The sequence below is a fragment of the Temnothorax americanus genome, unplaced genomic scaffold, assembly GCF_048541705.1.
Source record: "Temnothorax americanus isolate GAGA-0224 unplaced genomic scaffold, ASM4854170v1 Scaffold72, whole genome shotgun sequence".
NCBI lineage: Eukaryota > Metazoa > Arthropoda > Insecta > Hymenoptera > Formicidae > Temnothorax > Temnothorax americanus.
Window position 1 is genome coordinate 537,842 of NW_027509795.1, and position 27,159 is coordinate 565,000.

A 27,159-nucleotide genomic window follows, 5' to 3' on the forward strand; every position below is an offset into this window, starting at 1 on the left:
TCCGATTCTCACCGTTGCAATATAAACCGACGGCAATCGGATTTTATCGGATTACTACGCCCGTGCTCGATTTAAACTCGGCGAAAGTCAAGAGCTTACAACGGGGTTACACGAGCCACGCCCCATGACTGCGGGGCGAATCCCTCGCGATACAAAACGATCGGCTCTCTGTCTTCTCGGGCGACAGGGAAACAGAACGGCGAAATGCTACCGCCGTGTATACCCGCGGCCGGCGCGGCGCGGCGCGACGTATCGGTTTCGAGCTCCCCTTTTCCACGAGTAAATTTGACGTTGGCCAAATAAACACATTGAGGCCGGCTACGTTTGAAGTGGTCCGCGTTGACAGTGGGCAACCCGTGAACATCGGCGCGATTGTTCCGCAGCGGGTTGCCGTCGTCGGCACCTTTTGGGCCCTAGGCACCGGGGGCGGTTTCCCTTCTCCCAGGTGCCCCCTTACGCGCTGCCGGTGACTTCTGGACGTTCCTTTCGTTTGTAAAAATCAGGATCATTCTGCGCGCGTTTTCACCAGAGCATCGCGGCACCTCAAAGGACACTATAGTATCGCCATTCGTTCGCTCAGCCATTCGTTCATTCATCCGCGGTTGTATCCCTCTTCACGGTCCCGAATCTCTCTATCACTCGTCACTCGCACTTGTCATTCCGACTGATATCCTACGAAAAATAGGCGAATAATTCAACACACGGTCACTAATGCGAATAATTAGAAATCGTTTTTGGAACGCTTATAACTTTCTATTGTTTTGAAAAAAGATTGGTTCGTCTGTCAAAAAAAAAAAAATCGAAGAATGCTGTATTATATAAAATTAAAGAATTATCGCATTATCGTGAATTAAATTTCATAACTTTCCTTATACGACACACCGCGTACCGCGCACGTGCTTCAAGATTTATAATTTATAAACCAAAATTACTGACACAATATTTCTTGATTCTTTCATTATTTATTTTTATATTATCATCTTAGCTCTTCATTATTTCGAAAACTGAAGTAGCAAAAATTGATTCCTTTTTGTTCAAAAAAAAGTTTAACAAACTGCTAGAAACGTCTCCAATATAAAAATTAAACTATTCTTTAAAAAATTAGTACCTATAAAAATAAATATAAACGTATAGCATATAAAAAATTAATAAAATAACGCGTCGCGTAAAAGAGTCACGGTGCGTGGACTTATGGCTCGAGACACTATCTGTTTCTTGATAATTATTACGTTCGGAAATATCAATAAGTACAAACATATAGTTAATACTTATTTATTTATTTCTTGAATAGAATAATACACATATACACTATGTATGCTCTTACGTTTTATTTTATATAGAATGTATACAATAATATACACACATAAAAAAATACCAATATGACTATTAGAGATTGTAAAAAAAAAAATTTATTTATCTAATATAACTTTGAGAGAGAGAGAGAGAGATATTTACAGGAATATGTACTTTACATATTCTCTTTTTAGTGACATAGTTAAATCATATTTCAAACGTATACTATGTTTACGCGAGCGTTACTTCTGTAGTAACTCACGATAATTCCTTCGCGTAAACGAGATTTTGTAGCAACTTACGATAATTTACTCCGCGTAAACGAGTAATATATCGTAAGTTACTACAGAAGTAACGCTCGCGTAAACGTAGTAGTAGTTATGTAAAAAAAGATAAAGACAAATTCTATCAAGGAAATTTATTCACTGCATACATAATCTATATAAAACTAAATTTCTTAAAACTTATTCACACATGTCAATTATTATTTTAAAATAAGCGATGTTGTATATCAGTTAATAAAAATAATTTCAACATGAAAAATCCTGTTTGCATTTAATTTTTGATTTAATATTAACGAGCAAACACATTAAGGCTCCTGGGTAGTCACCGCTGCCATATTGGATTCTTACTATCGAGGCGAGGAAAACACCCAATTTTGTTGTGCATGCAATTTTCAAATAAAAAGACATTTCAATAAAACATCACTATAGATCGTTTCAGAACACTTCCGAAATTGGCCGAAAACTACCCTTTTCCCTCGACAATAAACAAACAGCCATAAAACGAAGCCTAAACATACGAAAAAAACAGCCGTTTAACGACTATCGAAAGGAGGTGAAAATGTTCCTTCCGCATGCAAATCTTACTTTTCGGTTAATTTTACGATTTTCACGAATACGTTAAACGATAGAGCACAAGCACAGAGCAAATAATAAAGAAATAGCATGCACAACAAAATAGGTTGACAACATGTCACAAAGGACAGAATTCTCCATTGGAGAGTTCTGATTTCTGCCGCGACGGTACGTCGCCACCGTCAACGCAGAGTTCTCGGCTCAGGGACCAGGAGCCTTAAATGTTCAAATTTTCGTAATGTTGCATGACTACTAAAGTTCGATTTAAGTATCACACATAAGTGACACACTGGTTGATAATAATCCTTGATAACAGAACATTACTTTTTAAACATAGTTCTTTAAACAAAAATAGTTCTTCAAACATTGTATTTTATATGTAATAACCTTGTCAAGAATACCTTTACGAAAAATATCCATGATGAAGTGTCAAAATGAAATCGTATTACTGCGACGACACAGGATGCGTCTTTGACGACACAGGATGCGTCTTTAAGTGTATGTTTAAAGTAGTTTTATTGATAAAGGCTTTCGAGCAAATTGGGCAGGGATGTGCGAGCGACAAGTGATGTTTTAAATGTTCCTGGAACGCTGCGCTGCTCTTGAAAAGCTTCTTACATATATTACATTTGAGATCTTCCTCAGGTACCTCCAAGTGAGTCCTTGTGTGCAAGTCAACTTCCCCAACGTTGTCAAATTCTTTAGAGCACACTCGACAACTAAACTTCACCGCTTGAAGAAAACCTATTTGACTCCCGGTTAAAGGATTTGGTACAGGTATTATGTTGTTACCCTCGCTTGCAATGTTACACGTAAAGCCCTCTTTCTTTCCATGAGAACTTATGTGATTCCTGTAATATTAGCACAAAAATGTATAAAGAAACACATATGTAATACATAAATATTTCGTAAAATAAAATTTTAAGTGTTATTTATTATTAGACTGTTATTTATTAAATAATTATTATTTACTTTTTGTACTATATGAGCACATTTTGCATGCTTATAATTATGCTTTATATATATATACATAATATTTACAACAAAATTTTCTTAAAGACCAATTATATTCTTTCTGTGAAAATATAAGCTCACCTGTAAGCTTGATCGCTTGTGAAACTAATATTGCAGTTGATACAGAAATAATCACTTTTTTGAGGGACTATTGCAGTTACAGAAGGTGGAGAAACCTGAAGGACAGTGTTTTGTAAACTTATTTTAGGATGCTCTAGTAGGCAATGCTGCTTAACACCATCTTTCACCTCAAATGTCTTAAGACACTGGTGACATTTGTACGGACATTTCGGATCGGTACTGACGTGCAATCTTATATGTTTGTCATACGCCATTTGAGAGCTACATTCTGTTAGGCAGATATCGCACATAAAATGTTTTCTGATGTGTAAATATAATGACTGCGGATTAGGGAAAGTCGCGGAACACTTAGTGCAAGAGTAGCTCTTGGCATCCTCTTTCTTGGTTGAGTAACATTTACCACACACATCGCATTGAAATGCTAGTGCTGATTTATATAGGCATCTTTTCAGCTTACAACTACCCATAGCACAGGGCTGTCTAATCTGTAACGGCCGGAGTTTCCTTCCCGTTTTGCTTTCACTCACCTTTGTCTCTTTCGTCGTTTCATTATCAAATTTGACCGAAGGCGGTACCTTTTTACACTTCGGGCCTGGTTTACTTCGTATTTTATCAATCTGTATTATCAAACGATATGTTTTTACGCTAGAATTCTGTGTTATGGATGTCGATTTGTCAGAACCATTTATAGCTATTACATGATCTATCGACATATCTGCTTTATTTCCACCAAATAAATCCTCAGTCTGCAATATAACAATAGGAACATGAATGTAAATACACATATCAATGATTTATTAACGTTATATATAAATATATATTAGAGCCGTTAAATGTAAAAAATAAGCTTACATTATCCTGCACGGATGGACTCTGCGGCGGTGTCACTAAAGCATGCGAATGTTCATCTAACTTTCTCTGTTTTGGTGGTGTTGTCTGTGATATATTATCTGCTTTCTGTTCTTTCGATGCGTCTGCAAAGAGATACACGTATATATTATTATGAGGCTATACAATAAATTTAAAAAATCTTATTATAAGAATAAAGAAAAAGCTTTGTTTGCTTTCCTTTTCGAAATAGAAAAAGTTTGAAATATAACTTTAAAATAAAAAATTGTAAGCTGCGTTTATAAACCGTTGCAAGTATTTTTACTGTTAAATCATTACTTGGAAAACTAATAGAGAAAAATATATACTATAACAAAAAAAATTTTGTGTGTGCGTGTGTGTGTGTGCGCGCGTGTATGTATGTGGGTAGATTTGTAAATATAACATTTTCTATAAGCAGATTGTTAAACGTCTGAATACTCTGGTAAAAATTTTTTTCATATTTTCTCAAAAATTTTATAAGAATTGGGTCTTATGAAAATATCTGAAAAATATATATATACTTTCTCACACAGATATACTTTCAGAAATAATTGGATAAAGATTTTTGGAATATTTCAGTATCCGTATATATATAAAAATTTCTGATAAATTGCACAGATTTTCTCATATTTCAGATTTCTGCAAATATTGGCAAAAAATTATTTTATTCTTATTTTGTCTAAGTTTTTCTGAAAAACGTTCAAATTTGTATGAAAAATCTGATAAAATCTGAACATTTTGAGAAAATTTTTATAGAAATTCTGATTACAATAATATAAAAAGTTCTGAGATTTTTCCACCAGGGTAATAATCATCAATATTTTCATAGAGAGAGATGTATACGTTCGAGCTAGGCTCACAAACCTTTTATTCTACCGAACAGAGTAGGAACGGCGCTAGGCTTCAAATCTTTGGACGCGGTGAAGTGGACCTTCTCAAAGTGAAGCTCGCAAATGTGCAACGGTTCCTTGTTACTGGACACTAAGTCGCAGTTACGTAGCCACTGATTCTTTCTCCTAATATTCGACAAAGAAACATTAGCGCTTGCCAATTGCGTTGATTGTCAATGGTAGAGAGAAATCACTCACAGATCGTCCTCCGGAAAGGGGAAGAACGCGATCGTGTTGCCGTCTATCCTCGTACGTTCAGTGGATGAACAGCTGTTGATCACGCAGGTTATCATTATCCCACGACGAGGATCTCACGGAAGTTATCTTTCTACCTTCGGGATCATACACAAATACTGCTCATAACCTAAAAAGCGAAATTGGAGTAGCGCCGAAATTGACGTTGACGGCCGTTGCCGTTGACGCGCGGAAACGAGGTTCACGAGAATCACGAGCAACGTATAGATGGGAAACCGTACGAGAATATCAGCCGGAAATACAGAGCGCAACGCGGGAAATCGCGGAGATCTCTTTCTCGCATCTGCACCTAGTTGCACTCGAAGTGAAACAGGACGCGTAGCCTAATGTGGTTTAGCCAGGAAAAATGTAAAATATTTTATTATTATTTTGTCAGAGTTTTTCTAGAAAATTTTTCAATTTATATTTAAAAAATCTGAAAAATTCTGAATACATTCTGAGAAAGTTTTTAGAGAAATTCTGGATTAATAATTTGAAAAATTCTGACACTTTTCTCCACCGCGGATGCGAACTTACGATTAGTCGATTATTCTCGATTGCAGAAATCGATCCTCCAGAATCGAGAGAAAGAGAGAAAGGGAGAAATCGAAAGAAGTCATCGTACCACACAACATATGAACAATACCGGTGATTCCTGTACCGGTTACCGGTTAGATAAACGTAGCCGAGCGGGAGGCGGTTAGTCGTGCGTGATACCCGTAGCCGCGTGCGCCGGTCATTCTTTTAGCTACGGGGTCCCTTGAACCTCGTTCGCGTCGAAAATTTCAATGGGATCGGAGCTGGTCACCGAGATGATTGTTTTATACGGAGCAGTTTCGAGCAGGAGCGACCGCGACTTCAGATAATCGTAGATTTATCTATATAGTCGAATGATTCCGCGCTTCTTGCCCGGTTACGTTAATTTTATATAAATGCCTTCGAGACGAATCTGAGAGAAAGAGAGATAGAGAGAGAGAGAGAGTTTACTGTGATCGCGATCGATGTGCCGAGTGCCGCGAGTTGCCTGAAAAATCGTTACAATCGGTTCGATCGTCCGGAGCGATCGACATTTATTTGAGAATTGTATAACGCGAAATTGGAGTAACTCGCGCGCGCGCGTGTATATATCTATATATGTATATCGTGTAACGAAGGAATTGTACATATATATAACGTTGATTTTTTTTAATCGAATTTTTTGCGCGTCTCCAAAGCGTTCCTCCCTCCCCCTCCTTGGATTAATGGTTCCCGCACGTAACAACATGTTTCTCGTTTGCGTGACCGTGGGACTCGTTTTTCTGGCGTCGAAGTATCGCGACAACGTGCTTCGCAGCGTCAAGCATCTGTATAAGAATATAAAAAATCGGGATGGCAGCAATAAGGCCAAGCGCGATAAGCAAGATACCGATGATAATAATAATGAGGATGCTAACGACAACAAGGAGATTAAAATTGTATTAGACAAGATTATTCTGGCGGACTCTCTGGAAAAATGCGATTACGCCATACAGCGTATTCGTTGGTAAGCGCAGCAAAATTTTATCGTTATTAACGGTTTTAAGCGTTTATGTTTAGCACGTCGTCAACATCTTATGAACCCTGAGGCAGCACAACGGACATACATTGTCGTCTCTCTTGTGACTTTCCTTACTGTTTACATTTTTTTCTCTGGAGAGACTACATACGAATACCAAGGCGATTATCATTGTATTTGAAAGACGATGTATATAAAGTGTCCTTGGAATTCTTCGAGAAAGATCTAGATCTAATACCTATTACAGTGGCTGGCAAAATCGTTATAATATGGAAGAAAATATGCCTTAATCTATATGTCCTAATTACCTATCTTATAACGGAATTTTCTTTCCACGATAAAATAAATCTTGTTACAATTAATTAGAAGGGATAAGATAAATTTCTTTCTCAGTTTCCCCTTGTAACAGAAATTTACACTCCCTCTGCTTCTATACGTCGATTGTTTCTCAAATCTGCTTTATGAAATATACCTTCTAGAAGAAGTAGGAACGTTATTTGTGATTTCTTATTCAACAAAGTTATTAATTTGTTCTATATGCTTCTTTGATAGTGATCTGTCCGATGGTGTCTTGGGTTTTGATTGCGAATGGGTCAAAGAGGGACCCGTCTCTCTGTTACAACTGGCCACTTTCAATGGAGTAGTTGCTTTGTTTCGCATCGGAAAGATTGGATACATTCCGCCTAAACTTAAGGTAACGTTTCAAATAGTTCATGATCAGATTATCCGCAGCTGTGCAATAATATTGAATTTTAATGACGTTACATTTATGTGTGTTCTAGGAATTATTAGCTAGTAAGCACATTCTTAAAGTAGGGATCTCTTCGTTCGAAGACGGACAGAAAATTGTAAAGGATTATGGATGTAGAGTTAATGGTACTCTTGATTTAAGAACCTTAGCTGAAAGTCTCGATCTACCGAGCCGGAAAAGCTTAGCTGCCATGAGTTTAGAATATCTTAACATTGAGATGGACAAAATGATAGAAATCAGGTGTGGCGACTGGGATGCTAGCACCTTAACCGACGAACAAGTTGCGTATGCTGCTTGTGACGCGCTTGCATCTGTTATCATTTATCATAAGGTAAGAAATTTTTGTGCGTCCCTTTTATACGCGAATTGTAAATAATTTTAAGTTGCGCTTCTCAATACCTGGATTTCATTTGCAGATAAGGCAAAAAGAAAAAGAAAAATATTCATTATGGCAGAGAGTAGGAATTTACTTATATAATATATTTAGTAGCGATATAAGTGTGCGGATTCATGGTGTACCTGCTAAAACAGTTGATACGAGGTATAAAAATTTACAAATTACAGTTTAGAATTTCGCATATATGTACGTAAGAGAAAAATTTACACAGAAATATATGTATGTTTAAGGTTCAAGGTTCAGCGATCACAAAGTGCGGACAGTATTACTAGTAATAATGTTTTAAATGCCAAGAGGAAATCAGCAGTAGATAAAAACACTATTAACGATCGTAAAAATGCGATACCTACTAGAATCAAGCCGTTATATCACAATTGTTATTTACAAGCGCCTGATGGAGATATATTGTGTACGTGCGATCGCAAGAAGGCGGAGTGGTATATTACGAAAAATTTAGGAAAACTTGTGGAGACAGATCCATATACAGTCAGGTTAAACTTCGAGCCATCCGGCCGAGCATTGGGAGAGGTTGGACAATATTATACACAGGTGAAACTTAATCAATGTGTAGTCTGTGGATGCGCTGAGAAATTTATTAGGAAAAATGTTGTGCCGCGAGAATATCGGAAGTACTTTCCACGTAAGCATTTTTATAATAAAAAAAATTTATTCATTACGTAATAAACATAGCAAAAGTATAATACTTGCATTGATTAACGAATTACAACATTGCAAGATAATACACGTAGAAGAATATATAGTTCTCCCCATGTCTACATTTATAATCTGAAATGTATTTATTCTTTTCAGTGGTAATGAAGGCACATCAGTCACATGATGTATTACTATTATGTCCTGCCTGTCACGAAATTAGCAATAACCATGATCTGCAGCTCAGAAGAAAGTTAGCAGACATGTGTGACGCACCACTAATTGGGCCGATAACACACGTACGAGACAACTACTTGCAAAACCGTCGAAAGTTGCATTCGGCTGTGAAAGCGTTGAGGGAAAAATTCACGATGCCTCAGCGGCAACGCGAAGAGTATGAAAATTACATACTGGAACATACGGGACAGCAGAGAATTACGCCGGATCTGCTCAACGCCCTGAACGACCAGCTGAAGAACGCACTGATCCAGAAACCGATACCTAACAAGTATCAGCCGCATGGCTTAAAGGTAACTCGTTTTGATAGCATCAGGACAAATCTGTGAAATCCTTGTACCAACTTGTTTTTCGATCTTTATTCGACAGGTTGTGCAATTCTTTCAAAAGCAAGAAAGTGGACTCGTCGAGTTGGAACGTATGTGGAGAGAACATTTTCTTTTCACGATGAAACCGAAGCATCTGCCAAGTTTATGGTCTGTACGCCACAATCAAGAGCGATTGATTATACGCCAAGCACAAAATAGAATCGATGAGGACGATGCGAAGGCAGCTGGATTAAAACAGTAGCGCTAGAATTTGAATATTATAACTGAAAAGTCTCGTATAAGAGCGAGAACTTCGAAAGACTGTTATATTAACCATTATATCTCCTGAATATATATACATATATATGAAAATATTTCAACTTTTATTCACGTACTCAATTCGTCGTACTCAATATAGAATGATGCAACGGTATAAAAACCCAACAGTGTATATGCAATGATGCAACGGTATATTCCTAAATATATGAACTATATTCTATTCTCACAAAAGTCAACATTGTATGCTCAAAATATACATTTTAAACTCGACGTTCTCATAGATCATGTTACATATTTACAAGTTTTTATATATATCGGACAAAAAAATGTTATACTTTTTGAAACCATTCTATAATTGATATCAGAATCTAGTATATTTATTATGACGTTATGTACAGTTGTCTAGAATTAGAGTAGGTAAATTTAGACTAGGGGCGAATCTCTCATGGCTGCTTGGAAGCTTCCCGACCGCTCGTCGAGCCTTCCCGCGACGGCGACGGTGGCGGCGGGGACGTCGTCGTTCCTCTCTGATTTTTCAGCTCCTCGTCGATGCGTTCCTTGGCACGAACGATCTTGGACTGCAGGTAGAACGAGCCGCCCTTCACCCTGTCATTAGCCACCACGAGGTACTTGTAATTTCGCTCGATCAGCTCCGTCTGATCGGGACGCTCCGCGTTCAGGATGCGAAGGGCCTCCTCCAGGGTGAGACCGGTCCTGGTGTTGGCGGCGACGTGTTGCGCTCCTTGCCTGCCGCCGCCCGCCCGCCGCGCCGCCTCCTCGCTCGCCGCGATCTCCTGGCGCAACGCGCGCGCGAACGCCTTGCCGACAACCTGCGTGCCCATCACGATGATCTGTATCAGGTACTTCGCCATGGCCTAACCTCACCGCGGCACGCGGCACCCCGTTCGGCGCCTCGTCGCGCCAACCGCGCGGACGGCTGTCACGATGTCACGCTGGTGTTACGGATTATTTTCTTCTCGTGTCTGACCGGTCACTGCTCCAGAAGGTCCCTTACGTTCGCCGGCGTAAATCTGTATCTTTGTCCGCGCATTTAGCAACACGACGTCTCGCATACCATGAGGAACCTTAACCTAAGTCGCTACGCATGGCGCTCGGCTCTGCGCCGGCGCTTTACGAAACATGTGGAAACATGTCGCAAGTCGCAAGTGGGGTGAATTCCGTGAATTCGTTTGTGGAACCTGCGGGTCTGAGTGCGGGTGAGTGGGTCGGGTGGGATGAGCGAACAGGGATCACTCTCTCTGCTTCCGTGACTTATTTAGAGTGTTTCATAACTTTTATTATTATATAATAAGCTTTCGTCAAATATACAATATTGTTTTTCTTTAAGTTTAACTTTTATAATAAAATTATAGTAAATTTTATATATATATATATTCTGATTTTATCTATTTATTTCGTCTGCGGTCTTCATTCTTTTCGCATGCATTATTCAAGTCTCATCGCTCAAATTTTCTTATTTGCATATAACTGCAATTAAAGGATAAGTGGATAAAAGATTGCCGTGGTACAATCATGAAAATTCTCTCATAAATTATTTTCTATTTATTTTAAACATGTTTTATTAAATTATTAAATATTTAATTTTCAAATTTTATATATATGTATAATATTTATATAGAATATCGTATAATTTAATCGCTGCAATTAATTTTACTTTTTGTAAAAAAATATAAAAGTTATTTTTCTAATTATTTTTTAATTCGATCTTATTATTTTCTTTATAAATAATTTGAACAGAGATTATACAAGAGAATGAAAACATACGGACATGTTTTGGAAACTAATATTAAAAGGAAACTTTGGAATATATATATATATATATATATATATATATATATATATATATATATGGAATGATGCCCTCCAAAGGTCTAACTAATAATATAATATTCCTATCTTTTTTCTTCCTCAGAATCAAACAATTTTTGTTTAAAATGTTTCTTCTAAAACTTACGGGTTTTGAGATACTTGAGTGGATTATAAATTAAAATGAGCAATCCTGTATATAAATTTTTTTTTCGTTAACTATATATTAACTGTTAATTTTAATAAGTGCGATAACAGTGATCTTAAGACGTTGAATCTCGAACATTTATAATATTTCTTAACATTTCATAATGTATTAACTTGTGAAATCTAAATAAAAATATATTCACGGAAAGCGTGAAAATAATTAACAGAATAAAATAGTGCTTGGTTCAAGCATATATATAATTCATCCTATTTATACATTTTTTTATATTTGTCTCATCCTTTTATATAGGTACATAATATATAGTATAATAAATCTTCATTACTTTGATTCTTATTTATAATCGTAAATTTGTTACGATCATAAACAAATCGTATCAAAAGTTCATCTTTGCGGATGAACTTTTCGTACCATCTTTTTTCTCATTTTCTCTTTAATTATACCCTTTTTATATATGGATGTATATTTATTCTCACTTCAAGTACTGCAGAAAATATATAGCAGGATATATATATATATATATATATATATATATATATATATATCGAGGAACAACATATTCACGATCCGAAATTATTTAATGTATGAAATTCATTGTGTGCAGCCCCTTATACGATTTGTTTATATATATATATATATATATATATATATATATATATATAAACAAATCGTATAAGGGGCTGCACACAATGAATTTCATACATTAAATAATTTCGGATCGTGAATATGTTGTTCCTCGTGTTCGCGCGAAATGGCAAGTCGGACGTCGGACGTCGGACCTCGGACGGTGGCGGTCCCTCCCGAGAAAGGAAAGTCCCCCGTCGACCCGTCGAGATTGTCGAGAAAGTGTAGCGCGCACCGCGTGGCGCAGCGTGGCGCGGCGGTGGCCGCGCCGCGCTCCCCCTCGATTCTCGAGACGTCTCGAGCAGCGTGTGGTCGCGGTGCGCGGTCATGCGCGGTGCAACGGCAGGCACGGCGATCACGGCGTGCAACGTGCAAGTCGTGCAACGTGCAACGGAACGGAGTAGCGCGGCACTCGCGGCAGCGCGGCGCGAGCACGAGCAGTAGCGATAAGCGAGTGGTAGCGAGTCGCCGTCGCGCGAGTTCGCCGTAGGGCGAGTCGAGTCGAGTCGAGCCGAGAGCCGAGCCGAGCCGAGCCGAGTCGAGTCGAGTCGAGTCGAGGTCGAGAGTCGAGACTCGAGTCGCGCGAGAACAAGTACGGGACGAGGGACGAGCCTTGTCCCGGTGTCTCTTGCCCGTTGGTATTTCGTCGTCGTCGTCGTCGTCCCGTATGCGCGTCCCTCGTCGGCGCGTCGCCGTCGGCCATTGTCCCTGACATGGAAGCCTACCAAAATGGCAGAGATCGTGCAGATGTTTTTGTTTCTATATAAGTCCAAGTACCGTCGGAAACGTCGTCGCAACGGTGACGACAGCGACGGCGACGGTGACGATTGCGGCGGTGGCGGCGACGGCGGCAGCGGCAGCGGCGCCGCACGGCGCGGTCAGGATCGCGATCGGCGGTGGCGGTGTCGGTGCGGCCATGGCAGCGGCGGCAACGCGACCGCGACGGCCGTGCCGTGGGCGCCGTTTCTACTGTGGGCGGCGCTCGTCTGCTGGGTGGTCCACGTAAGCGCCGCCACCTCCGCCTCCTCGTCGTCGCCGACGCTGGACGCGGGCTGCGACCCCAACACCTGTGAAAACGGCGACTGTGTCAACGGCACCTGCGTGTGCCGCGAGGGCTGGCAGGGCGCGCTCTGTCAATTCTGCGGCGGGAAGGTCAGGTAAGACACGTTCGTCCGTCACGGTCTCGTCAATTCGGGGAACCGCCGCGCCGGGGGTTTCCCCGAAACACCTTTCTTTACTCCCTTTTCATCTTTTCTATTTTCCCCTCTTCTATTTTTCTTTCAATTACGTTCCTCGGTCTGGCGACACGCGCCGCGCTCCTTGGAGCGCGAAACGGAGCAACGCGACGCGCGCGCATCGTCCTCCCGGAGAGTGTTCGAAAAGTACGCGTGCATACGGGAGATGCAACTTGATACTCGTGCGAGAGCTCTTGTATATTTCTCGCGCGGACGTATACGCAGTGTGTACGCACACGCACGGCGTCGCGTTGCGTCGTGTCAAGTGCAACGGGATGCCGCCGCTTTCTAGGTCGTCCTCATCGGCTTATTCGATCGTGCGTTCCGGATGAGCGGGCGACGCGACGGAGGGTCCCGTCCGCCCCCCTTCGCGCGCGACCGACGTAAATAAACGCCTGCATATGCGTGCGTATACTTGCTTTCGGTCGCCTCTCTTCACGAGAGAACTCGAAAACTCGCTCCCGGCCTCCCGCTGGCCGCACGCCGCTCGACCGCCTTCCGAGCTTCTTTCTCGCGCTCGTCTCTCCCGCTTCAAGTTCAATCGAATTTCCATTCGACTATAGTCGAACGACTACTTGTTATTGTTTTATTTGTTTGGACTGTTACGAGGAGAAAGCAGCGGTTTTTCCCCCTTTTTTTCTTTACAGTGATTCAATAAGGATGCTTATTAGCATCGAAATTTAAATCGATTAGCGATTTAAAGTATGTGGATTTACTGTTCCAGCTAGGAGCTGTTTTTCAAAGGCCGACAAAAAATCGGCGCGCAGTTTACTGAGCAAATGACGTTTTTCTCTCTATAATTGATCGGACAGAAGGTACTCGTCGAATTATACCGGAGCAGATCGTCGGTGACACTGACCGAACGCCGCCGAGAGGCAGGTCCGACGCAGCCTCTTCGTAGGAGGATCTGAGATTAGATTCCCGTGTTGGCCGGCCGACCGACCGACAGACCGATCGATTTGATCGTCGCTGGCGTTGAGCTCTCGCTGCCGACGACGCGTCGGGGAAAGTGCTCTCTGTCAAGGATATGCCGGTTACGCCGCGTCGTGAAACTTTGCCCGATACTCGGAAAACAAAAATTATCCCGTCCGCTCGCGTATACGAAAGGGCACGACCCGCTTATCGTTCGGGGATCGTTCGATTTGGATGCACTGTTAAAGGATGAAATTTAAATCAGTACCTTGAGTTAGATAACATTTTGTTATTTTTAACTACCGTGTGTGTGTGTGTCGAGATTTATTATTTTTTAACGCGAAGCAGTATTATTTTACACTGCGTGGACACCGTGCGGGCCTTTTGAAGCACACGATTTTTTATTTATGATTTCCACGGGAACGGGGGGGAAATAGTTACAACAGTTCCAACCTACGCAAGTATAGAAATCACTTTCCGAAATCTCAAAGGTGATATACATGAATTTTTATAGATTTTTGTGTAACACAGAAACCCTTTCAAAGACTCTTTTGGACTTGAAAAGTCCCAGGGCGTCCGGGTGAGTGCTCCAAAAACACGGTGTCCGCGCGGTGTTAATATTTAAAGTAACAAGACCGTTATGACATACAATCAATTCAGAAGAGAATGCCATTTCTAGTCTCAGAGTTGGATCTTGGTAACCTACACTGTTGAAAGATAAAATTTAAACCGGTACCTTGAGTTAAACAGCATTTTGATATTTTTAACTACCTTGTGTGTTGAAATTTATTATTTTAACTTAAAATAGTATTATTTTTTTAACTGTATTGGTTTAGTTAAATTAACGACGTATTGAGTAGGACTAGTAGGTACAGTGGCGACCTACAGCTGAGAATAGTCAAAAATGACTCAAATTGAGTATAATTTGACGAATTTAATAATGATTATTTTTATTATATATATGTGTATTTATATATACAGATATTTCCAACATAGTAAACTGCGCGCCGATTCTTTGCCGGATTTGAAACACAGTTTCCATTGGAACAATTAAAATCCTCTTTCTTCAGTTTAAATAGTTATCGATTTAACTTTGATGCTAATAAGCATCCTATTTAAATCAGTATTATTTTAACTTTATTGGTTTAATTAAATTAACGACATATTGAATAGGAGCAGTCGTGTCCTATACACTGAGAAAAAAAATATTTTAATCCAAAATAGTTATTTGTGCAACAAGCGCTGTAAGATGAAAATTCCCGGGTGCGGTGACCGCACCCGGGAATTTTCATAATTACGCACGGCTTGCACACCCTATTTTATGTTGAAAGTGCGTGGAAAGTGGTCTATCACGCACGCGTAGCGTGCGCAATGGGCCATTTTCCATACACGTGTTACATAAAAATATTTATTGAGTGGCTCTTAATAGCATATTTACTTACTTGTTACACATATTTATTTAGAATTAGATATTCTTATTTCAATTTAGGAGCCACTTAATAAATATTTTTTTTTTTATTAAAATATTTTTTTTTCTCAGTGTAGAAATGATTGAAAATGACTCAAATTAAGTATTATTCGGCACTGCGAATTTAACAGTGTGTATCAATCAGAAATACCAGTGCCAATATTATCGCGATAAAACGCGGGGCGAGCCGCGAGAAGGAAGAATCGCTCGTCTCTCTCGTAATATGCGAAAAGATATATTGTTTCACTTTATTCCTGATAGCGCGATCCAGCGTTCAGTCGAGTTCGCGCTCCAGCAAAATTTACAACCTTAACAGGCGCGTCGATTCAATATGGGAATCCCTGCCTTGAAATTGACGCTCGTTCTCTTTAAACGCGTTTAAGATAGACGTTTCGGTCATATTTGCATTCGAAGCGCTTTCGCGCCGTATAATTATGAGAAATTGACATATAGAAATCTGCAGGTAAAATATTTCCATTCTGCATTGAGTAAATTTTACACTTACGTGATCGACGCGCCTCGGGTTCCGTTTCAGAGTAGTCGCCGAATGCTTGATGGTCGGAGTTTCTCGTAGAAAATGTCAGAGGTATAACATTTCGCCCGATCGTCACGGTATTCGTATCGCGGCGTGAGTGTACTCGGAGCAATCGGAGGTATCCTGAATATATTCGTGGATATTCTTAGATACGTAATGAATATTCCACATCGCGTCGGGAATATGCAGATATCAGGCGGATTCATTCCGTAATTATTTCTCAACCCTCTTCTTAGATTTTTATCTGATACTTAAGGATGATTCAACGAATCACACGAATGTTCCGTCGACAGTCCAATCTCGAATATTTATTTTGGGTGCTACCATGTCTCGCGATATCCGATTTCTGGACATATTTTCACCTTTAATAAGCCAGGAAGAAATCAACAAAATCAAACTGGACCTATCAGGTTATTTAGTATCTTACTTTGTACTAATTTGTACTATTAATAGTAATTTTTTATCTCGTGTCATTTTGGGAAAAAAAAATTGTGGCGCTGCTACCTTAATATTAAGCTAGCAAGGCCACAATAATAAAAGAGAGAAAAGGAAACTAAGGGCAGAAATGCGCTATAAAGATTGAATTTGGTCATATCTTTTAGCGTTTGTAATGTTATTTAATAACACGTTGAATAATAAGCCCATGCTCATGTTGAATCTTTTGATTTCCAAGATTACTATAAATAGCCACGAATTAGCATATGAATTAAAACGCTGAAACTTTAATTGCTTAATACTTAAAGAGAAACATCTCGGATTTTTTTTTTTTATACGTCGCTATAAGTCGGAGTATTTCGATTCTGACTTCAATACCAGGTTTCGTCTCATATGTGTCGCGAAAATTGCGGCAGGAGTTCTACTCCAAACTACGGATAAGACGAACCCTCTGGTCTTCTCACTGGTTTGTCGGTTAGGTGAATATCGACTTTTGAGTTTCACGATATTTACCGGGAAAGTTCTCGTTGTGAAGAGAACCGCGCAGTCACTTGCACGCGAATAAGACGGTGTCAGACTTTCGCGTGAGATTTTCTGCCCGTCTGGCGAGAAGCTTAATGTCAGTTCATCGGAGCGTCGCGGTGTCGGTGACAATGATTAATAGACATCGCGAACGTGAGAATAGGATTGCAAGGCATCGTCATCTTCTTTTATTTCGCTTTATGTAAACGCGTTATATATTATAGGTACAATATAATTTTGATATCGCCGCACGTTAAAAGTTTTGGCGACAGTCAAAAAATCCGGAAGATCGAATCGCCACGCGGGTGACTTCAGACAAACGAACCGCATTAATATCCGCCGGTTATTTATGTGGCTATAACTATGGTCTTAAAAACGCGCGAAAGAATGTTATAAATTAGGGTGTTTTAGAAACGATTGCAATTGGAGTGTTCTTTTCCCATCTTCTTTTAAGTTTTGAAAAGTTCAAAAGTATAAATCCCTGACAGAGAATCCTGATCAATTAATTACAAATAAAACTCGCATTTTACAGACGATTTAATTCGAGATAATAAGTATAACATTTACATATAATATTTACAATGAACATGCGGTTTTTTTAAACATGTATAATAGTATTAACTCGTTACCGCACGTTATAACATCGCGGGAAAACTCAGTGTTTAGCTTCGAATAAAAATGGCGAATTGTAATGAACGCGTAACTTCGCAAACGCCCATTTAATATCCACCAATTATAGACCACAGATCGATAAACGAATGTGCAAACAAAAGAAGCACGATTTTGATCCGGGATTCTGTATATTCTCAGTACATTCTAAAGGATTGAGATTGTACATATAATGATAGACGTATAGTGATTTACGATAATTTCTATAATTGTTTTCGTGAGAAAAATTTATTTTTTTATTCGAGCGCAGCGCTCGCAGTGCGCAACTATATATATATTCGCAGATGAATTGTCCGATAAAAGCTACGCGATAATAATTACACGGTGATTTTCCGTCACGCCTCGACCTTTACAATTCCGTCGCACAGACTGTAAATTATATTCAGTGATTTTACGCTTAATTTGATTTTCTTTCGGCGCGATGAGCACACGAGCGGCGGCGTTCGTTTCACAGCATCGCGTCAATGACTTAGAAGCTATTAAGAATAATTATTGCAAATTATCTTCGAATCAATATATCTCTTCGGACGGATTCCATCTCATTTGATAATTTAAAGGGAAGATATATCGGGATATTTCGTCTTTCGACAATTCCTTCGACAAATCTATATTTATCGCGAATTGCCGCGATTTTGTTTTATAACTTTACGTTTACAATGTGAAAACAAAAAAATAAAAAATCAATTTTCAAGCAATACACGCTCGGCGGTGCTAGCTATCGTCGACGAACATGTTAACAAACAAACTTCCTATATCTCTATTACATGCAGTTAACCTTCCGCGAAACGTATATTGTGTAATCCTAAAACTCTTCCATCTCGCTTGTGATTTTCGAAATAACTATGTCGTGGTCGTGTACCGACACGATAATATCGCGAAATTATTCATTAGTAATATCGCATTACGCTGCGAATTTAATTAGAGTCATGCGCATACCCGCCGCGAACGAACGGTGGCTCGAATCGTTTTAACCCGCTTTGAATCGTCGAACATTAATTTCGTGTCTCTTTTCGATTCTCATCTCGCCTGATGGCAGCCGCGTTTTCAGCCGTACGCGAAATACGGAAATTTGACGACGTGCATAGAATATCTCAAAGCCAGTTTCAAATTTTTTACCTTTCAAGACAAATTCTTGTAAGATATGCAGAATCTTCCTGTCGGATTTTGCCGACTTTGACACGTTTGTCGCATTTCTTTTTAAACTACCTGAAATAACATCGAAACTTTATAGTCGACGAAAGGAATACACTCAAATTTTAAGTGACATATTTATAAAATTTTCGACAAATATAATTTTCGATTTTTATAAAAACGCAATACTATTTATTGAATTTTACTGCGATAAATTATAATTGGTAAAAGTACGTTTTTATGGCCCGTATTCTAAACGCACTTTTATCAATAAAAATGCGGGTATTTATTTCTCAGATGCTATATAGTTTATGTTACACATACTATAGCATCTCGGAAATAAATGCGCATTTATCGATAAAACTGCGTTCAGAATATGGTGGGCCTATGTGTTCAGACTATTTATTGTGCCTCTTTTACATCTTCATTAGTCGTTAAAAAATTCTATCAACTAATGAATACACTTGTATATTGCATGCCGTTCGTTGTTACTTCTTATTACATTATTAAATTCATTTTCCATCTTCTCTCATTACTATACCACAAATATATCTTTTTACCCAGTAATGTTATGACTGCGACGAGATCTCGTTACAAATTTTCTTTATAATAAGATTATTTGTTGTTGATGCTAACGAATGTCTCTCGTCTTTCCGTACTTTCGTCGTTAGATAGAATTTTGCAGTCTTGCTCTTGCAGCTTATGTTTGCTTGTTCTATCTCTCTCAATTTTCAGTCTTATCCTCCGTGCATCGATTTTGTTATCGCGGAGGAGGCGTTTTGTTTCATACCACGTGTTACATTATGCATAACTCTACCCACTCATGCGCTATCTTCTCTACGGGCCTTGTCCGAGCACGTGCAACGGCTTATGTACAAATATAGTAGCGATGCACGTATAGCGGGCTTAGACGTGCTTCAAGCGCGATTAGTATCTCGGAAAGTATACTATAAGTCTAGAAAATGCTTAAAATAAAAATGGCAAATTGCGTATGATATAGAGGTTGATTTCGAGGAAAATCGCAGGACTTGGCCGAATCAAAGAATATTCAATTTTTTTTACTGCACCTTTTATTTATAAAATGCCTCGCTCCAAAATTAGCGCCTCGAAAGAAATTGATATGTCACGCTTTGCATGTTTCGTCCTGTTATGCGCGACACGATTCGGTATACGATTCGTCACGCGGCTTAATCTTTTTCTTTAATAATACCTATATAACGACTCATGGAACTATCATTCATGTTTGCATACCGAAACGCAGAGAGTGACGCGTTGGAGTTAAAATTTAAACGTTGTTCCGCCGTTGGCCATTTTTGATTGGCTATTTGTTAAATCCAATACATGTATATGAATCCTTAATAACGGATAAATGCAGAGAATCATGATAAAATTGGTTTTTTGCGATTGATTTATTATTGCTAAACTTTAAATTGTCATTTTGTTAAAGCCCGCTTGAAATTAATTGAAGAAGCAAATTTTGTCTCCCGAAAAATCAATTTATTAGTATATTATAACTTATAATTGCATATATAAATGAAAAATTATTATTGCTTCTTTGTTGATCAGTTTTTTATCTTTTCTTTATGCGTTAACATTTGAGAAAACTAGTAGTTATTCTATTGCGCTGTTTTCTCTTGTAGGTATATATACCGTTAATTAATATAATAGTATAACACACGCATTATTACCTAATAATGTATGTAGATTGTTGAAATTTATCAAAGATATATTTTATTTTAGGAACAGATAAACTTGACAATTGATTTTATTTTCAACTGTTTAATATTTTGTACAGGTTTGCATGAGATTAAGATATCTTATCTAAAAAAGATACCTTGAGATAAATAAAATTATAGTACAGTGTTATCAAATATTTTATGTGTGCGCGTGTGTGTAGGCGTGAGATAGATTCAAAAAGATAAAACAAGTGAAGTTTGAATCAATATAAAGATGGATAACCATATATACCTACATTATAATGCACGTTTTTCCGATTTTTTATCATGAAAAAAGGTAACGTTCTACAGATATATCTTGATGAGGATTGTAACATTTGCAATCGAACACTTTGTAAAAATATGATAAACACATGTAATGTTCATTTTAAATTTATCATTTGCACTATCTATATATGTATTTTACCATTTTTACTTTTGTTCAATGTCATTCTACTCGTTATAATCGGTAGACACAAAGCGAGTCTTTATAAAGAACATCTCACCGACACAGTTCGTTGTAAAGCAATAAATACGTTGTAATATAATGCATGTCCAAACAGTTTTTTTTTTTTTTTTCCCCGAAAATTTACATGAATTGATAATGTTGAAATGCACCGGATGTCTGTGGAGATGGCAGGAATGTGTTGAGAAAGTACAGGTGATTATACTGTACGTGCCGAGTCATTAAATTTTACGATGAGACATACGTGACGCGTCAACTTGCATAACGTATTGACGTATCTTATAACTATATAGTCGCGCAAGTCGGCCGCCTCGTTTAGAAGACAGCAGATTCTTCAGAATCCGAAGTTTTATCAATCAAATATAGACACGTATATCGGATTGGTAAAAACCTGATGGAGCTGGAGTCCATTGGATGTGAATGGTTAATTGCGTTTGCGATTCCGGGTTTTGTCGATTTTGCCGTTCATGCGGTCATGTTCACAAAACTGTTACGTCTCGCGACGAAGCGGATAGATTCCGGCGAAATTGGAAAGCGTTCTAAATGTCACCTCGGCCATAAAGTCTTCTCTCACCTGATCCTGATGCGAGCCTTTTGTCCACTGATCCGTTCTGGATACTCCACGTCTGTCCATAATGAGATCGATCAAAAGCCCCGAAACGAGCCCTACATCAGAGGTAGCGTGAGATTTCAGAATTTTCTCTTAGATACTGCTAAGTGAGAAACTGTATCTCTCTCACAGCTGAAAAATCGTTACTATATAAGATAAAACGGATAAAACAAATCATGTTACATAAAACATAACAGAGAGAGAGAAGCTAGCCTTTATTTTTTATCGTACATTTCAAATTCAAAATTTTTTCTTTATTTGCTTTAATTCATATAGCATGTCCAGTAAATTCCGCAGTTAGATTTTTCATCTTTTATCTATTTTTCGGCGGAAATTTCCGCGTTAAAACAAAAACATTATCTTTTTCGCAGGGATTGGCATAAAAATAGAATGGCGATTCTTTTTCTATCGAGAAACGCAGGTTCGTTATTCTTTTAGCCGCGACGTTGCTAAATTTAATTATCGCCGCGAGCATTGTCACTTGTCACTCATATTCCCTTTCTTTCCTCCCCGTAGAATGCAGCCGACCCACGCGGAAAAGTTACGTATAGTTGCATTTCAATGCGTTTATTGATGTATTTGAAGCGTGTGTCAATACGTTTATCGACAAATCCGTTACGTTTGTTCGTGCCAACGAACCGACTCGCCGTTAACCAGAGTGCTCCCCGTTTAAGTGGGGGATTATTTCTTTTTTTTTTTTCAAATGCAAGCGGGCGAAATCCTTCAAACGACGTCACTTTTTGCGTCGTTTGCCGACTCTGGCTCGAGTTCTGACGAACATTAATGAAAGAGACAAAAACGAGATTAGTTTGTTGAACATTATATAAGATTATTTTTTATATTTACCCTGATCCACTAAAAGACGTATATAATTGCCTTCTTAAGAAAAAGAGGAAATATCAGAAAAATATGATACTTTTAGGTATTTCCAAGATTCTATTTCTTGCTTTGATATATCTGCTGTAAAAAAACGCAATGGATCAAGATAACGCGATTCATATCTAATATTATATCCATAAGTTTGTATGAAAGGTACAGAGGGAAAAACAGGATCAAAGTCAGCTTTTTGTCGAAATTGATCTGATCATGCTATCTTGTGGCATTTTCAAAGAACTTTCATAATTCTTATCTGTTTTGATAAAAAACAGTTATAATTGGAAATAAGGCCGAAAGATGTGGCATCTTCGTTGTAGGGAAGAATCATCAGAGTCCAACGTCCAAAATTACTCCGGGTAGACACTGATCGTTTTTCCCCTGTACCCTTTATATGATGTAATCAAAATTTTGAGGATATAAAAGAATATATAAAAAATGGAATGCTGACATATGTACAATATAAATATAAGTAACATATAATTGAAATTCTCCTGAAAATGGGATATTTTTTTTAACGTTACCATAATTACTGTGGTTCCGAATTTGTTTTTCAGCTATATGACCGCGACATCAATATTACTACACGTTTGTTACTCAAATTGCTAGGCGATACAAATACTTTTCTCGCAATATATGTATATTATGTATATAATCTACATAAATTCCAATCATATTCCAAGTCATGTTCGAGTTGCAATTATAATCGAAATTCTGAAAATGGAATGTTAACATATGTAAAAATGGAATACTAATACATGTACAGTATAAATTTATATATATTATGGAAAATCTGAAAATGGGATGTTATAACAATTCCAAAATAATCATCGCATTATTCTGAATTTCAGCTATATCTTTTCAGCTATATGTGACCGCGCGATGTCAATATTGCATCCTGTTGCCCAAATTTGCTATAGGAATCAAATGAGCCGCACATTCCGTTGACGCGGAGCAACTTTTATTACTTCTCGGGAAGGGAACACTTTTGCCTGGAATTCTCAATTTTACACGCCGCACGCCGTTTATTTCGCTCGCGGGTGCAATACGGCATAAAACCAGCTCGATGCGAGTGTCGAAGCGAGGATTGAAATTGAAATCTGATCTCGGCAAGTTCAGTTTCCGATGCTGAGATATATACGCGAAAAAGAACATATTATGCCGATCATCCCGTTCCGCTTGTTCGCGGATAATATTAAGAATCGCGGAAGAATCAACGAAGGATGTCGCACGAGCTGCGGTTTCAATTTCTGACGACGAACATCCTAAATCTTAAGTAGAAAATGCTATATCCTTTTTCCCGCAGTGGTCTGCTCATTCGAGAGCGAAAAGGAAATCTTTCACGCGGTTCTTGCGAGACGTTTTATTATCCGGCGGCGCCTGTTCGTTCGGCGTCTGAATTACGCGCACCACGAGAAGCTGGCCGAGAGAGGAGAGAGAGAGAGAGAGAGAGAGAGGGAGGGAGAGAGAGAGAGATGCTAATAAAAACCGGATCGAAAGAACCGGTAGAATTCGCGATTTTTATGAGCTACACGTCCCGGCGTCTGGTACGCGCTTGTGCCGCCTTCGCGATTTTCGCGACAAAAATTTCGCAAGACTCGCCGCGGAAAATGAAAATGGGTAGGTAAGTACGACACGGCGGGAATACCCTCGAAAGAATTTCAAGTCGATGGCGTCTCCCCATGAAAATTTACGTAACTTCTACACAGCGTGGCGCAACTTTTTAATCTGCGTTCTATAAAGTGATCTACTTAAGGTCCATTAAGGGGGAGATAAAAGTGATGAGTAACTTGCTAATTAAGCCATTTGATGGAAATTTTGTGGATGTTGAATGTGAGTTCTCGCAAAGAATACAAATCCTGTTAATTTGTTATGATTCTGTGGCGCTACTGCTATATAATGAAACGAATGAAATTGAATGTATGCGCAAACGGGATTAAAGTTTTTATGTAGAATTTAAAGTAATATGTTGGTTTTGTGCGAATATATATCATATTTAAACGCGTATATGAATTTAGTTTGAGATGCAGCGTCCATTTTCTGCTAAAACGTGTTCCAGTTCTCAGAAAAGATTGGAAAATATTATTATACATTCATAAAATTAAATTCGTAGCATTGCCTTTTCTACTGGAGCGTGTTCCAGTTCTTAGAAAGATTGGAAGACATTACTACACATTCGTAAAACTAAATTCGCTTCTTACTATGTCATACACTGAAATAATCCCAAAAAGGTCGAAAAATTAAAGGAATTAAAATTAAAAGAATTATATTAAAATACTAACGGCTATATATATATGATTATATTTAATGTTACCTATTTTTTTAAATAATTGCCATACGTTTTTTGGAATATGATGCGAAGATTGTTTCAATGTAAATGCAAGATGATCGAAAAAGTGTGTTCGATAAAACCTTATTTAGAGTGGTGTCCGGTGTAAAGCGAGCGTGAGAAAATGGCCTTTGAAATTACACGGTAAACAAATAACGATTGTAATGAAGTCGAGCTCAAAATAATGGCTTTACTTCATCATGTTACAACACTTGGAGTAAACTTAACATTATCGCGCTGGTAGAAAAATTTTAATTACGTAAGAGAGACATCTCGTTAGGTCTGTTCTTGTCAGCTGCACTTTCCCTTGCATTTGTTTGCCTTTTCTCTTGCAGGTCTCTTCAAATGAGCGTGCATCACTCATTTCGTTCTACGTACAGAGGATGTTACGAAGCGAGAGGCGAGTGAGGCAGTTTATACACGTTATAATATTTTTCTTCACGCATATTCGAATCTTGCCTTCTGAATTCTGAATCATAAGAAAGTTTGAAAAACTTAATGTTTTTCTCGTGCCTACACGGAAAGAACGGTTTTGCTGAAGTATATATAAAAATTTAGTTTATAGATACAGATCTGAAAATAATTTTGTTGCACTATCTCAAAATAATTATATAGTAGATCGCTGTGAAGTGTGATGACAATGCTGTAAAAAATTTTGACATTTTAACAAACAGCTTGAGTGTTCTACATTATTATTTTAAGATAGTGCAACAAAATTATTTCCAGATCTGTATCTAGCTAAGTTAGATACTTCAGCAAAACCGTTGTTTCCGTGTATACGAAATTCAATATTGGTAAATGAAATTTAATCGCTTGCGAGGCCCGTTGCGTGACAGATATGCACAACATATAATGTCTCTTTCGTTGCTTTGCTTTGTACTTTCCAATGACTCGCTATTTTTTCCCTTTTATTTTATCAAGAGAAACCCTTCTCCAGTAATTTCTTCTCTGTTCGAACATTTCTGATCAATTCTCCGAGTCATTCCGGCGCATCACATGCAAATGAACGCAATTTAACGACTGTGTGACTTCGTCGTTCTATCCTTGATTCCGAAGTCTCGAATCGAAATCCAGTTATGCTTTTTTTCTGTAAATTACGAAGCGACTTCATTTTACAGTACGCGCTAAGTACTTCTCTCACCGAAGTAACGAGATCCCTCCTTAAACTTTCTTTTCTTGCTTCTTCTTTTTTAATTTTCTTTTACTCCTGATGCTCTTGGATCTTGTTCTCCGATCGTCACATCTCCGTAGCTGTAAGTACTGTTACGTAAGCAGAGATTCGAGAGGACTTTCACAGAGATTATCTGAAGTGTGTCTCATGGCAACACATTATTTTGAGTTCCCGTTCCAGGTTTAGCTGCGCTTTATTTTAATCTTCTCACCGTGACAGATTGGAAATTGTGCCCTAAATGTGGATTATCGTTTTTATTTCACGTTATCTTAATTCGGCGGATCGATATCTCTGAACATCGATAATTGGCTAACGAATTGCCTAACATATTCATCATTTCGCGTTTTGTTCGACCGAGTTGCATAATCAGTGTTCAAAATTTCATGCGTCTGCTAAACCGGAATCGTCGTGATGTCGAGCAATATGCTCGTACTGATGTCACCGATATTAATAACTTTCTAGTGCACTATGCTTTCTATATTAACTTGCCGTTTTTGCTCATTTTGATTTATAATATCATGACAAAGTCACGTTTTCCAGAAGACTAATCGATACTGACGGAGAGGGAAAGAGAGAGATACTTATCCGCGCGATTATGTATTTACATAATTCAAAATTTTTATATAACTGGGAAGTGATTTTGAAATCGATTTTGAAGCCATGCAATTTTCTTCGTATCAGGAAGAGCAAATATTTGATATATAGGTACAGATATAAAGAAACGAATTCACTCGCGCTCGTTCACTTCTTTCTATTATTAAACGAATTCGTGCCGCTTGTATTGTTCGACATCAAATAATAAAGAATAAACCGGCCGGTCGTCGAACTTGACATCCGAACATGATTCATCTGTTTTATTAATCATCATATAAAGAAATGCGTTTGCGAGAGCGGGCCGGCCGTTTCTGATTGCGGTCTTTTACGAGGCGCTCTTAATAAGACGCGGAATTTCATGCGCCCGTGCGTCGCTCCGATAATGATTGATCACTAATGTTCGACAAGAATTTGAAGTATCCTCACTTCAGATCCACTTGTATAATTCTTATCGTAGATAATTATTTTATCGTAATCGTGT

The 27,159-nt window shown here is 38.4% G+C and overlaps 4 protein-coding genes across 6 annotated transcripts in view; 2 read left to right on the forward strand and 2 right to left on the reverse strand.

The window, feature by feature from the left end:
* Window positions 1-1,696: 1,696 nt before the first annotated feature.
* On the reverse strand, window positions 1,697-5,446 carry LOC143906511 (uncharacterized). 2 transcript variants are annotated; one of them, XM_077422648.1, is made up of 6 exons: window positions 5,204-5,446; window positions 4,980-5,131; window positions 4,098-4,219; window positions 3,773-3,991; window positions 3,246-3,340; window positions 1,697-3,001 (listed from the first exon to the last, which is right to left on the reverse strand). In XM_077422648.1, the coding sequence occupies exons 1-6, from the start codon at window positions 5,296-5,298 to the stop codon at window positions 2,596-2,598; spliced, it is 1,089 nt and encodes a 362-aa protein (XP_077278774.1). In that variant the 5' UTR covers window positions 5,299-5,446; the 3' UTR covers window positions 1,697-2,595. The 2 variants fall into 2 exon arrangements, with proteins under 2 accessions (XP_077278774.1, XP_077278773.1); XM_077422647.1 differs by having other exon boundaries at window positions 3,246-3,991.
* Window positions 5,447-5,877: 431 nt separating this feature from the next.
* Window positions 5,878-9,489, forward strand: Exd2 (Exonuclease 3'-5' domain-containing 2). Its single transcript, XM_077422646.1, has 7 exons — window positions 5,878-6,761; window positions 7,326-7,467; window positions 7,556-7,855; window positions 7,941-8,065; window positions 8,152-8,561; window positions 8,732-9,102; window positions 9,179-9,489. The coding sequence occupies exons 1-7, from the start codon at window positions 6,481-6,483 to the stop codon at window positions 9,377-9,379; spliced, it is 1,830 nt and encodes a 609-aa protein (XP_077278772.1). The 5' UTR covers window positions 5,878-6,480; the 3' UTR covers window positions 9,380-9,489.
* Blp (mitochondrial import inner membrane translocase subunit Tim16) lies at window positions 9,203-10,516 on the reverse strand. Its single transcript, XM_077422649.1, has one exon. It carries the CDS (start codon window positions 10,266-10,268, stop codon window positions 9,840-9,842), a length of 429 nt encoding a protein of 142 aa, XP_077278775.1. The 5' UTR covers window positions 10,269-10,516; the 3' UTR covers window positions 9,203-9,839.
* A 1,542-nt stretch (window positions 10,517-12,058) lies between these two features.
* Window positions 12,059-27,159, forward strand: part of Dsd (attractin-like protein dsd) — a 35,176-nt gene continuing 20,075 nt past the window's right edge. For both annotated transcript variants that reach the window (XM_077422642.1, XM_077422643.1), the window contains exon 1: window positions 12,059-13,170. In XM_077422642.1, the coding sequence (XP_077278768.1) occupies window positions 12,743-13,170 (428 nt within the window). In that variant the 5' untranslated portion in view covers window positions 12,059-12,742. The remainder of the gene's footprint in view (window positions 13,171-27,159) is intronic.

Excerpts from the sequence above, each read along its gene's own strand:
- LOC143906511 (XM_077422647.1), bottom strand. The coding sequence starts at position 5,298 with ATGATAACCTGCGTGATCAACAGCTGTTCATCCACTGAACGTACGAGG. Across the intron at positions 3,992-4,097 it reads GTCCATCCGTGCAGGATAAT|ACTGAGGATTTATTTGGTGG; the intron begins GTAAGCTTATTT and ends GTTATATTGCAG. Across the intron at positions 3,002-3,245 it reads ACAAGCGATCAAGCTTACAG|GAATCACATAAGTTCTCATG; the intron begins GTGAGCTTATAT and ends CTAATATTACAG.
- Exd2 (XM_077422646.1), top strand. The coding sequence starts at position 6,481 with ATGGTTCCCGCACGTAACAACATGTTTCTCGTTTGCGTGACCGTGGGA. Across the intron at positions 8,066-8,151 it reads GCTAAAACAGTTGATACGAG|GTTCAAGGTTCAGCGATCAC; the intron begins GTATAAAAATTT and ends TGTATGTTTAAG. Across the intron at positions 9,103-9,178 it reads ATCAGCCGCATGGCTTAAAG|GTTGTGCAATTCTTTCAAAA; the intron begins GTAACTCGTTTT and ends TTTATTCGACAG.
- Blp (XM_077422649.1), bottom strand. The coding sequence starts at position 10,268 with ATGGCGAAGTACCTGATACAGATCATCGTGATGGGCACGCAGGTTGTC.